Genomic DNA, 11,921 nt, shown 5'->3' on the forward strand with positions numbered 1-11,921 from the left:
TCCCTTCATTGAGAAGAGATGGTCTATACAAGCATACATACATGCCCTTGTACACATGTAAATACTCATATAATCACACACAAACAAGCATGCCAACATGCATCTAACCTACCTGCACACACACACAGGCCTGTTGCTATCTTCCCCACCTCTGGGAGCAGGGCTTATAGCTCCCCCTCTCTGACTCAGGATCTATTCCCACCTCTGGGGGAGACAGAAGCAGGACAACCAGAGCTCAAGGCTTCATGGCTGTGGCACTACCTGGATGGCCTTGGCCTTGCTGGTGTGCTCTTTTCTCTCTAGACAGGACCAGTGTCTCCACAATGGATTCCTGAGAAGTCTCAATGACAATATCAGATGCCTTAGGAAAGAGCCAGGCCAAGCAGCTGCTTGCACCTTGGCTGAGGCTCTCGTGAGCCCAGCAGGTATGAGACTGTCAGTGTCCTGCAGAGAATTCATACCACACATATCCCAGGAGAGACTGGCAACCCTGAAAGCACCTGGAAGTGGTCCCTTCAATTCAGCGGCTCATTCACCCACCTGAGGATCCGATCCGAATTGGAGCTGTTCTTTGAAGGATCTCCCATCTGCGGCTGCTGCTTCTCATGAGATTTGGCTAATTTTTCAGCGGCAGCAATGGGACATCCAGACAAACTAGTGGAAGGAAAAAGTGAGATATCTGAGTCTTCTCCCTGATGCCAGGCCTGTCCCAGATGGCCAGCTGTGTGGTCTGGAAGCAGCATAATTCAGACATGAAAGCTCCAAGTATGTGAGGCCCAGAGGCAGGGAGACCCCTGACATTCCTATGGAACAAGGTCTTCGCCCCAGCTCTGTCCTTGGCTTTCAAAGTGCAGACTACTTGGTCAGTTTCTATTCTGAGATATTCTAAGCCAGTGACACTCAAAGTTGAAATATATCCTGGAGGTGGGCAAAGCCTGGTCAAAGATACCTCCTCTGTATGGGTCTGGATGCCAGGCTCACCCCTTAACTCCCTCCTCTCTCCTTCCCAGGTCCCAGGGAAGATTCTGGAATCATCTCTGGGTCATGTTCTGTTAGCTGACTTGGGGAAATGGAGGAACCCCTCAGGCCATGACCTAGGCACTGTCCCTGGAGAACTCAGGAGCTTCCCAAGAAAGTACCCACCCAAAAGTAAGACAAAGCAGGTTTATCTATCAGAACTGAGCTGACTGTGAACCTAGGCACTGGCTTCTAGGCCAGAGAAGGTGACACAGTCGTGCCACTTAGGTACTTGGCCTCTTTTCTAATGAAGTAACCTCAAAAGCTCTGGCATCATTTTAAGCTGAGTGTGCTCCTGTTGGCACATCCCATAGCGCATAGCCTCCCATGGCTTTCTGGGTGGGGCTGGGGGTATGCCCCTCTTACCAAGGAAGACAAGCTGACAACTGAAAATGGACAATGGCCTGGAACCCTGTGTCTGCCTGCTCTCAGTACACCCTCCAATTAGCCCAAGCATGGACCCGGCTACTGAGGTCCTTGTTGGTATCCATATTTCTCCCTCCACCTATGGGCAGAAGTTATCTAAAAACAAGCAGAGCCCAAGCTTCCACCTGATTCCCTACATGGGTGTTAGCCCTATTAGAAGAGGCATGTGCTCACCTCAGCTCACAGGGTCTTCAGCAGTAATACCATCGGGTACCTGCACCTCAGGGTCCCCTCTACCTACACAAAGGCTCTTTGTTTCCCATCAGCCCTGACCTTGTGCCCACCACGCAGGGTGGCAGCATGGAGACGTGCATTATTTGGGGCCTTTGTGTTAGGCCAGAACACGTCACAAATAAGGGCTGAAGGCTCTGGGCAGGGACACACACTGCAGGCCCCACCCTACCCAGGTACCTTCTGTGTGTGTTGCGGTTGCTGTTCACATGGCCCTGACCTGTGCAGCCAGGAGTGGGGCACTTCAGCACATTCTCATGCATGGCCAAGACTGTAAGAGAACCAGGGAGGGCAGAAAGTGAGTGCCCACATGCCTGAAAGGGTGCCAAGGGACAGCCAAAGCTGCAGCTTTGTAGGCAGAGAAGTAGCTCGCTCAGGGTAGCACTAGCCGCATAGTCTGAAAATATGAGCATCTTCCTCTGACAGTCAGGCATGACCCCTCTCCATGTGGTCCATGCTTCCCAAGGCAGAAACTATATCCCATTTTAAAACCTCTCATTTTCATGTTTCATTTTTTACAGTTTCTGTTTTCAGTTTAAGGGTAAGGACAGAGGTCTATTTCCTGGGCTTTTAGAGCATAGAAGCCACAGTACAAAGACCTCCACCTTCACAGGGCACATCCCGTTCCTCTCATTCATCTGCAGTCTTCTAGGGGGGCTCTCGCCCAGACTGGCATCTCCAATTGTCAACTGGGCAAGCTATATCCCCAGCCTCATAGGGCTCAAGCTTAGGCTTTGGCAGTTTGGAGGGGAGACAGGCATTTGGGAAAACCAAAGGAACAGGGCTCTGGGCAAGCCCCACCACCACCACCAAGGACAACTCCAAATACCACACAGGCCAGAACATCACTGGATGAACTAACCCTGCACATAGCTACTCACTCTCTGGAGGGATCCTGTCCTTGTGGGGACAGCCAGACAGGCTGCGGTGGTGAGGGTACAACCCAGTAACATGACCAGTGCCATCACAGCCAGGGGTTGGACACTTGATCTCACGCTTCTCAGCTCTGGAAGGATCTAGAACACACAAGACATCACATAGAGCCAGGAGGCCTGGCAGGGGATAAAGACAGGAAGAGGTGGGAAGATCTCATACCACCTTGCCAACTGTCCAGAGAGAAGGCAGGTGACACTTCTCAGGAACCCAAGAGGTAAAGGAGCTGGCTAGGGAGACAACCTAAAGAAGCGGATTGAAAGCCCAGGGGCTGTTCTTGCACCCTAAATAGGAGGGTGGGCTAGCCTTCCGTACAGGGAGGGGAAGACGTCTGGGAACATCTCTGCCAGAAGGTATCACAAGTTGGCAAAATGAGGTGGACAGAGGTTAGGTACCTATCCAAGAAAGCATAACTAATTAATGTTTGGGTAGAAAGTTCACCTCAGATCTCAGTTGCCGACCTCTTCTGGCCTCATCAGGAGTGTGGGGGCAGACACCAGTGCACAGATGGCCTATCCTTTAGACACCAGTGCCCGTGGTAGCTATGACCATGTGCTCAGGGCCTGTCCTCAGACCTACCTCCAGTCTCTGACCCCATCCCACATCAGCCCAGACCCAAGCAGATACAAATCCCTCCTAGCAGCCCACTTGACTCCTCTCACTGAACCTCAGCCACAGGGAGACCTGTGTACACTGCCGCTGGGCCCTGTAAACTTTGGGACCAAATCTAGACACAGGCTCACTCCAGATTAGCAAGGGACAGGCAGATATCCCTCCTAAAACAGCGTTCCAGGGCTGTCAAATGCCAGGTCTGCCATTACAAAATTCTTTTGGGTTTCCTAAACCCATGGGTTTAGGCCCAAGTTGCAGTGACAGAATGGGTGGCACAATTCCTGGGTCACCACCAACCCTCCCACTGTCCTTTCCCTCACCTTACATACCTGAGTTCCATGCTCTTCTCCACCCATCCACCCCATGTGAAGCAGCACAAGCCCATTTCCTCAGTCTTTAACCTCGCTCATGTGTGTATTCATCTCCTGTGTACTTTTCTATCCTTCCCCACCCACCCCAGCATGTGAAGGCTGAAATCTCCACACCTGGGCAAGGCTGCATGTCCCTGTATGGTAGGAGGATGGGGTAGATATGCAGGCAGGCCACTTCCACCCTACCTTTACTGTAGCAGCTCTTCCGCATTGTATCCAGGGGCTTCACCACCTTTCCTGGCTCTCCTGGGCCCAGCTGGCCCTGCTCAGCAGGTGGGCAGCCTGTCTCACAGACAGTGCGAACCTGCTCAGCCTTCAGGGCAATAGCCTGCTCCAGAAGGCCCAGGTTCCCTCGGGTCATCATGTCATACATCTCCGACTCATCTGTGACCGTTGACTTCTGGGAGTGCATGTCCTCGTCCTTGTCATCATCAGACCGGACCTCCACAATGACAGAATACTCAGGCTTGAGACTGGATGGCTCTGGGCAATGGGGCTCAGAGGCCTTCTGGGCCGAAGTGTGGGAGGCATCCTCCTCAAAGAGCACCTTGGGAGCTGCCTCTTCCTCTTCCTCTACCTCCTCCCCCTCTTCCCCCTCCTCCTCCTCCTCCTCTTCTCCTACCCCTCCTCCTTCTTCTTCCTCTTCGTCCTCTTCCTCCTCTTCCTCCTCTTCCTCTTCCTCCTCTTCCTCTTCTTCCTCTTCCTCCTCCTCTTCATGGTCCAGAACACCTTTTAACTTGCTGGAACTCTCCCTGGCAACATCCTCCATGGACTGGGAACATGGCTCCTGGGAACGCTCACTGGTGACTTCAATGACCTCTTCTGCATCCTCTGGCTGAATAAAAAGGTCCTTCTCACCCTCATCACTAGTCGCCCCCTCTGTAGCTTCCTCCTGAAGCAGGTGCACAATGCTGGGACCCAGCTTGGCTACTCGGCCCGAGTCCTCCCCAACCAGGGTCTCTTCAGCAATTTGGCCCAAGTTTAGGAGAGAAGTTGCAATGATTCCCTGATAGCTGCTGTAGCTGCTCTTGGAGGAGCCAGTAGAGCTGCCGATGGGGTTGGATCCGAAGTGGGACTTAATGGGGCTCCTTCCTGCACAAAATCAGAAATGCCACATGGAGCTAGAGGACAACCTGCGGGCATGTCCAGGTCTCTGCTCTCTACAGCAGCCAGCCCTCCCCATTGTCCCACTGCCCTCCTTAACACCACAGCCCAAGAAAATTCAGAAGCAGGGATGGGTATGGTCATTCCCATCAGCCCTCTATCTGAACCCAGAGACCTGGAAGAGCTTATTTAGGAGGTAGGTCATGGGCTACTGCTGCATTTTTTTCTTTTTCAGTATTGGGGATTGACTCCAGGGCTTTCACACTGAGCCACATCTCCATCTCTTTTTATTTGGAGTTAGGGTCTCACCAAATCACTAAGTTGCCTAGGCTGGACTCAACTCGTGATCCTCCTGCCTCATTCTCCTAGAGCACTGGGATTACAGGTTTACACTGCCTTGCTGGGCCCACTGTTGTACTTTTAAAGCTGAAAAGTACTTTAATTTTTCAAAATTACTTTACTATTCCATTATGTACCTCAAATCGGGTAACTTACATTTTATATAACAGGGCATAAAGAGCAAGTCAGAGTTTTTAAAATCATTTCTTAATTGAAAGCATTTATTATTTTTTTAAGTACCCAAATATAACTACAATAACTAAGGTACTCTCCCAACATACTGGTCCTGCAGGACTAGTAAGCCAGCATTCCCAGCAACAGCAGGGGCCAGTCCTGCCATCCACACAGCCAGTGATACCCAGGACCTCAGTTCCATATGGCCTTCTCCAAAGGAGCAGGCAGATTTAGACCTTTTCTACCTGGAACACAGGGCCAGTTTGGTTCCATGGGCTGTGGACTCACTCAAGTGCCCAAGGGAGGGACTCAGCCTGGGTTGCTTCCAAGAGAAACCACATCTCAACCCTTCAAAGTCAGCTGACTAGAAGCTTTGGGAGCAGGTAGCAAGGACTGAGCCTCAGGCCTCAGCCTGACCCCCAGGAATCCTACGGGTCTGCCGGGTCTCATGGGGATGACACTGACCCTTTCTGGGATTCAGGGATCACCTTTACTTGTATTTGCTAAGGGCTGGGTCTTCAACAGGCTGGTCCTGATGAGCCCATAGGGAAGCAGGAGGCCCTCAGGCTACTTCTCCCCCTTCGGGTTTTCCCCAGCACCCACTTCACGGTCCTCCATCACCCGAAGTGCTTTCTCAGCACCTGACCAAGTATCTTAGGGCCAAGCAGGTACCATGCTCAACCCGGAAGCACTCAGGGGGTCTGGCAGGCAGGGCTCCATTTCAGACCCCCACAAACATAGACCCTGCCCCACATCATCTTTCTGTCTTTCTCACACGTGCACAGACATGCTGTGGAAGTACCATACTTGCGTGTGCACACACCATTCAGCCCCAAATCTGCATCTGTCCTCCACCTCTCCCATGTACAGTGTCCACACATGCCACAGACCATGAAGCCTGAGCAGGCCTCTCTCCCAGGAAGCCAGCACATGGAGGAACAAGACGTGCCTTGTTCTCAGGAAGGCGTTCCCTCGCTCAGCATGCACTCCCTCCCACCCACAGGCTGCAATTCTCCAGGGCCACACTGAAGCGCCCTTTATTTGGAGGAGAAAGAGCAACAAAGCACCTTCAGCTGGCTCCGGGCGATGAATCTCCTCCTGTCCTGACATCTCAGCCTCAGCCTCATCCAGAGTTCCTTCCGATTCATCCGAAACAGAGGCGTCCTTTACCTCACCATCCTCACTGCCATCGCTGTCCATGCCATAGCCCTCATCCAGAGCCAACTTCAGGGGATGAGACTTCCTCTTGGACACCAGGTGCTCAGCCTCAGCGCCCTCCAGCTTCCTCTTCTTGGCCAGAGGGCAGCTCTGTAAACTGGGAGGGAGGACAAGCCATGCAGAGTGCAGGGCCAGGGCACGGGAAGCCTTAGGCGCTCGGGAGCAGTTCTCAAGGTCTCCCCTTCTCCGCAGCTGGTGAGTTTAAAACTTTATGTCTAATTAGATACATTTAAAAGTTCTTTATTGTGTTTTAAATTGCCTTACAGTGGGCTGAGCCCACATCTGGAGAGTGGACTCCCAGACCCTCAAGGCCCCACTGGCCAAGCTGCTCCTCTCCAAACTCCCTGTCAAACCCAGCCAGTACCCCTCATGCATCCCCAGCTGATCTCGGCCCCCTCCCTCCCATCTAGGGCCATTCCTTTACTTTTCACACTCCCCCCCACCCCACAACCGGGCACCATAGAGCAGAAGAATGCCTAAAGTCACGCTGACCCCAGAGAATGACTGCAATGACAACCACAGCAGCAGCTCGCTGGCCCCAACGAAAGAGCACCAGGGCTGCTCTGGACACTACTACATAAAGATATCCAGTCCTTACAGAATCTCCAGTGGGAAAACCAAGGTGTCCGGAACAGGCCATCTAGCTGTTCCTCCCATGGCACATTCCTGGCCAGGCTCACCCCGGGCCAGCACCCTAGGGATGTAGCCCTGTGGGAGGTCACTAAAGGGTCAGCCTGGCCTCAGCAGTCAAGGACAGAAATGAAGTTTTTAATCCACAAAAGGACCCAGAGCAGGGGAGGGGCCCTAAACCCTGTTCCCAGGAACCTTGAGAAAGACCCGAGGAACCTCTTACCTTCGGTGTCTGGAATATTTGCCCCGGACATGTCCTGAGCCTGTGCATCCTGGGGTGGGGCAGCTGAGGAGACAAACAGGAGAGGTCACCTTGGGCAACACGATCTGGAGCTTGGGATCCATCCTAACCCTCACATTGGGGGGCAGGAGATAGTCTCTAGTTCATCAAAGGACAACAGCTGGTCCTTTGCTAAAAATTAGCAAATAGTTCACTCCATTTAAATAGGTGAATGGCTCAACACAGCTCTGAGTGTTTAATCACAAGAGCCAGGCTCCTATGCCAGCATCTGCTGGACCATCTCCTTTTCCCAAAGCAGACACTCCTCCACTTGCCACTTGGCTTCCAGGGCCTTGAAGAGAAGACACCCTAAGGTATCCCCAGAACACAGCATCCTCTTTAAAGGATCCTCATCACTTACTTGGCCAAGTCTGTAGCCCAAAAGTTGGACTTCTCTGTGCCCAGCACTGATACTGTGATGCCTGTGGCCACTGAGAGCAGCAGTCTACAGTCCCTGCCAGGCAGGCAGACCTGAGGCTGCCAGGCAGGAAAGGCTCTGTGTAGCCCATCATCAGCTCCAATTATCCATGGGACTCCTCTCCAGGACCTGGATCCTGGTGTGGGTGCCAGCTTCCACAGAGAGAAGGGAAGGCAGGAGGACAATGAGCTAAGAACCCACCTCCCTGATAGAGGAGCTGACTAGGCTGACAAGAATAAGCCCCCAGGAGCTCTTGCCCTCAACTATTTCCTGTCTTCCAAGGTGACCAAACAAGTAGGAAGCTCTGGAAACCTCTGATCTTGGGCACTGACTGTGCTTTCTAACCATGGCAGCAAGACCACAGTCCCCACAAGAGCTCTCCAGTAAGAGCAGCTACAGAGTAGCCTGTGTGGCATTATGAGGCCACCATATTTCAGGCTTCTGTGAGCTGAGATATGTCCACAGGTCAAGGGCTGCAAGGAGCTGCCACCGGCCTTTGTCACAGCACACCACCTAGACAGAGAAGCGGTGCAAGTCCTTCTGGGAGGCTCAAGTCCTTCCTGTCAGGGTGAAGGACCTATTTTCAACAGAATAGGGGCCATGTTTCTGAGTTCCTGCCTGGGATCCAGATTTCCTAAAATAGAGCACATCTTCCCTGACCCTGTGAAGGCTGGCAGATGTGGGAAGCTCCTGGGACCCAGAAAAGGTCATCACCCTTATCCTCACCTAGGCACCCCAGGTTCCACTGTGATGGACCATGGCCTGACTGCAGACCACCATGGAGCCCAACTGGCCATGTAGGCCACATTTGCTGAATTCCCAGAACCGTTTGTGAGCCAAATCCCAACCTCACAAGCTCAGTAGCAGCCATGAAGAACACGGGTTCTGATGGGGAACTCTCTCCCCACAGGACACCATCTCAGCTCCTGGTCTTGATTTTCAGTGTGTTAAAAGGGAAGAAAGAGCCTGGTGTGGTGGCACAGACCTATAATCCCAGCTACTATACTTGGGAGGCTGAGGTAAGAGTGTTGTAAATTGGAGACCAGCCTAGGCAACTTAGTGAGACCCTGTCTCAAAATAAAATGAAAGAGACTGGGGATATAGCTCAGTGGTAGAGTGCCCTGGGTCTGACCCCTTAGGGCCACAAAAAAAAGGAGGGGGAAGAGAGAGAGTGGGGAGGAAAGAAAGAAAGAGGCAGAGGAGAAGGAAAGAAGGACTGCAGCAGGTGGGAGGGGAGGAGGAAAGGATAAAGAGAAAGATTTTACTGTGATTTCCTTTCCAGACAGCAATTGCTGCTACCCCTGGTCAATCTACTATAAAATCCAGGCCCACACTTGCTTTCATTCTCTCAAGAACTAGCTTTGGGACTTTTCACAAAGTCTGCTTGTTACTGAAGACTTGAATCTGAGGACCCAATTAGTCAATTAATCAATGAGTCAATCAGGCAATTAGACAACAGCTGTCATGGAGGCCAGTAGGGCACTGGCACTGCACCCAAAACACATCACCTGTTCCAAGCAACTCTTCCAGCCCAGCTCAAAGTCTTAGTCCCCAGGTAGGTGGGCCAGTACCTTTCCACTAAGCTTCCAAGGCTGAGAGATCTAACTGTGAAGCCAAGCGCAGGAAACTGGCAAAGTAACTCGAGGGTAGAAAGCTGGAAACTCCTGAGACCCAGCAACCAAGGGAGTGCAAATCACAGCCAATGTAAGACCCAGCCAGGGCCTCCAGAGGCTGCAGTGGAGCAGACAGCAGCCTTGAACCTTAAGATTTAAATAGGCTCAACTATGAGCACACACTCATCTATGAGCTCACACGAGCACCCATGGCCAGCTACGAGCCACCTGTGCACCTGTGGGCATGGTGTACAGCTTCTGGGAAATCTATACCCCTAAACAAGTGCAGGAAACATCACAGAGCTGCCTGCTCCACCCCACCATTGCTAGGTCATCAGTATGTGAGGACATTGTGTGCACCCCAGACCTGTACAGACCCTATCTTCCATATGTGGCTGAAATGAAGCATTTGTGAAACTCACCAAGAAAGTACCTTGAGGCTAATTTGGGGACCACAGTGACATTCAGGTCATGGTGGTGACTGGTGACCAGTGCCTAGGTCCCTCACATGAGGCTGGTGTTGTGGTGGGGCCAGGACAGAGCGGAGGCAGGGCTAGTTGGAGTGCAGATAGCAAAGACACAGCACAGAGAGACAGGGTCCTTCAAGAAATTAGGGGCTCACAGGGGTGGTGTCTGGTGCTAACAGGAAGATTTCCTTACCTGAGGTCTGCGCCTGTAGTTTCTGGGGGTCCTGAGTAAGAAAAAGAAAAACAGGGAAACACATATGGGACACAGAAAAGAGTATCCTCTAATAACAGGGGAGGGAGCTGGTTCCTCAGCTCTATATTTTGAACTAGATCCTCCCCTGGAGGTTTTGCAGAGGGGACACGGTTCTCTTTGCACCCTCAGGGACCAGGCACTATCTCTATCTCTAACTGCAGAAAGATGTCAGCATTAGGCAGGAGGTATTACCTACCAGGTCACGCTGGACAGAGAAGACAGGTGGACAAGTGTCTCCCCCGTCCCGGCAATGGGCACTGGCTGCAAAGGTGAATAGGGTCCCACCAGGGAAGGCACCCTTGAGATACTCACAGCGCCTGAACACCCTGTGTGCAGCACGACAGGACTAACAGGGTAAGCACGCCCCCTCCTCACCCCATTGCCGTTTCCACCCAGCAATCTCCCCTCAAGGCCCGTCACTGGAAGGGAAGTGGACTGGTTATAGGCCAGTGACCGTTCACTTTCAAACAAAAGGACTGAGTTTTGCTGCACTGACTCTATGGAGCTGCATTTGTCTCCACAGCTCTCCCTCTGCTAGGTTTGTCGGGGTCAAAGGCCCTCAGCAGCCCCTTAGGTGCTGCCCTGAGGATGAAAAAGAATGAAGAGGCTCCAGGGTCCCTCATGTGGGTGAGAGGCCCCAAAGCCTCTGAATATTTGTTCTCCTAAGGACAGTTGGGGAGGGTGGCATTAAACACTTCCAAAAAGGAGCACTGATGCTGCGAGCTCAGGCTGGGCGGCAGTACTCACCTCGGAGGGCCTTGGACCGTGTGCGGGCTCGCTTGTCATCACTTTCTAAGCTCATCTGCAAACAAAAAGCAACTGTGATGTTAATAAGAAGTCACAGCCAGCACCTACCATATTCAGAGCCATCAAAGGCATCTGGCCATTCTTGGCTCAGGCTTTGACAGTGAAGACGGATTTGTGGCCCAAAATGACAAGGGTCAGACTACAAGCAGCAGGTCTGCCTTTTTGACCCAGGTTCATACAAGCCTACAAAAGCCAAAACACAGAACCTGCCCTCTCCATCCTCAGGCACCTGCACAACAGAGAAAAAAACTGCTGCCCACCTGGGTGAGAAAATTCTCAGCACTGGGCATGTTGTCTACCTCCCATGGAGTAGGGTCAGCCCAACGTGCCCCAGGCCTGGCTCTTCCTTGCCACTCAGCAGAGGTATCAACACCCCTAACACACTAGGGTCACCTTGTTGGAAACCAACAGACTAAGGAAACCCCAGTCACATGTCTTCTGGCCTCAGGGGTCTGACTGTCCTGCCTGAGCCCATCCTGTTTCCACCCCTTTCCCCTGACACCTTATCCGCTTCTGAAGAGATGCTGCCCACACATGACCCTGCTGGGGGGGCAAGGAAAAGCCCTCCCTCAGAGGGTGACAGTCAGAGGTGCTACAGGTCATCACACAGAAACCGCATCCTGCACCCCATGGCTAATCTGAAGGTATAATCCTGGCACACTCGATGGTGTGCAAAGCAATCCTTTTCCAGGAGGTGAGACCAAGCAGGTTAGGTATACATGCAAGGGGGAGAGTGGCTGGTATGGGCTGCAGCTTGTGTCCTTAAGGTCAGGAAGGTGAGGGGAGAATTCGTGAATGTCCCAGGCCACAGACACCAAGACATCCAGGGCTATGTGTATGAGACTGTCAGAAGGAGGCAGGGGAGTGGGGAAGAAATCCCAGAAGAAAGACAGCAAGGAAGGCAGGAGCAGGGCCTTGAGGCTTTTGGGTCTTACAAGTCAATAGGAGGGCCAGGGATTTAGTTCAGTTATTCTGCCGACTGCCTTGCTAGCACAAGGACCCAAGTTCAATTCCCAGTACAAAAAAAA

At 52.3% G+C, this 11,921-nt stretch overlaps 1 protein-coding gene across 7 annotated transcripts in view; it reads right to left on the bottom strand.

Annotated features, from left to right (window-relative positions):
- Positions 1-11,921, bottom strand: part of Myt1 (myelin transcription factor 1) — a 111,417-nt gene that overhangs the window by 21,605 nt on the left and 77,891 nt on the right. For all 7 annotated transcript variants that reach the window (XM_010633417.2, XM_010633420.2, XM_033767201.1 and 4 more), the window contains 8 exons: positions 10,834-10,888; positions 10,027-10,057; positions 7,279-7,341; positions 6,275-6,522; positions 3,777-4,682; positions 2,556-2,690; positions 1,855-1,945; positions 541-654 (listed from right to left, as the gene is read on the bottom strand). In XM_010633417.2, coding sequence (XP_010631719.1) covers positions 541-654; positions 1,855-1,945; positions 2,556-2,690; positions 3,777-4,682; positions 6,275-6,522; positions 7,279-7,341; positions 10,027-10,057; positions 10,834-10,888 — 1,643 coding nt within the window. The remainder of the gene's footprint in view (positions 1-540; positions 655-1,854; positions 1,946-2,555; positions 2,691-3,776; positions 4,683-6,274; positions 6,523-7,278; positions 7,342-10,026; positions 10,058-10,833; positions 10,889-11,921) is intronic.

The sequence above is a fragment of the Fukomys damarensis genome, unplaced genomic scaffold, assembly GCF_012274545.1.
Source record: "Fukomys damarensis isolate Sample0158 unplaced genomic scaffold, DMR_v1.0_HiC HiC_scaffold_22, whole genome shotgun sequence".
In the NCBI taxonomy this organism is placed as follows: Eukaryota; Metazoa; Chordata; class Mammalia; order Rodentia; family Bathyergidae; genus Fukomys; species Fukomys damarensis.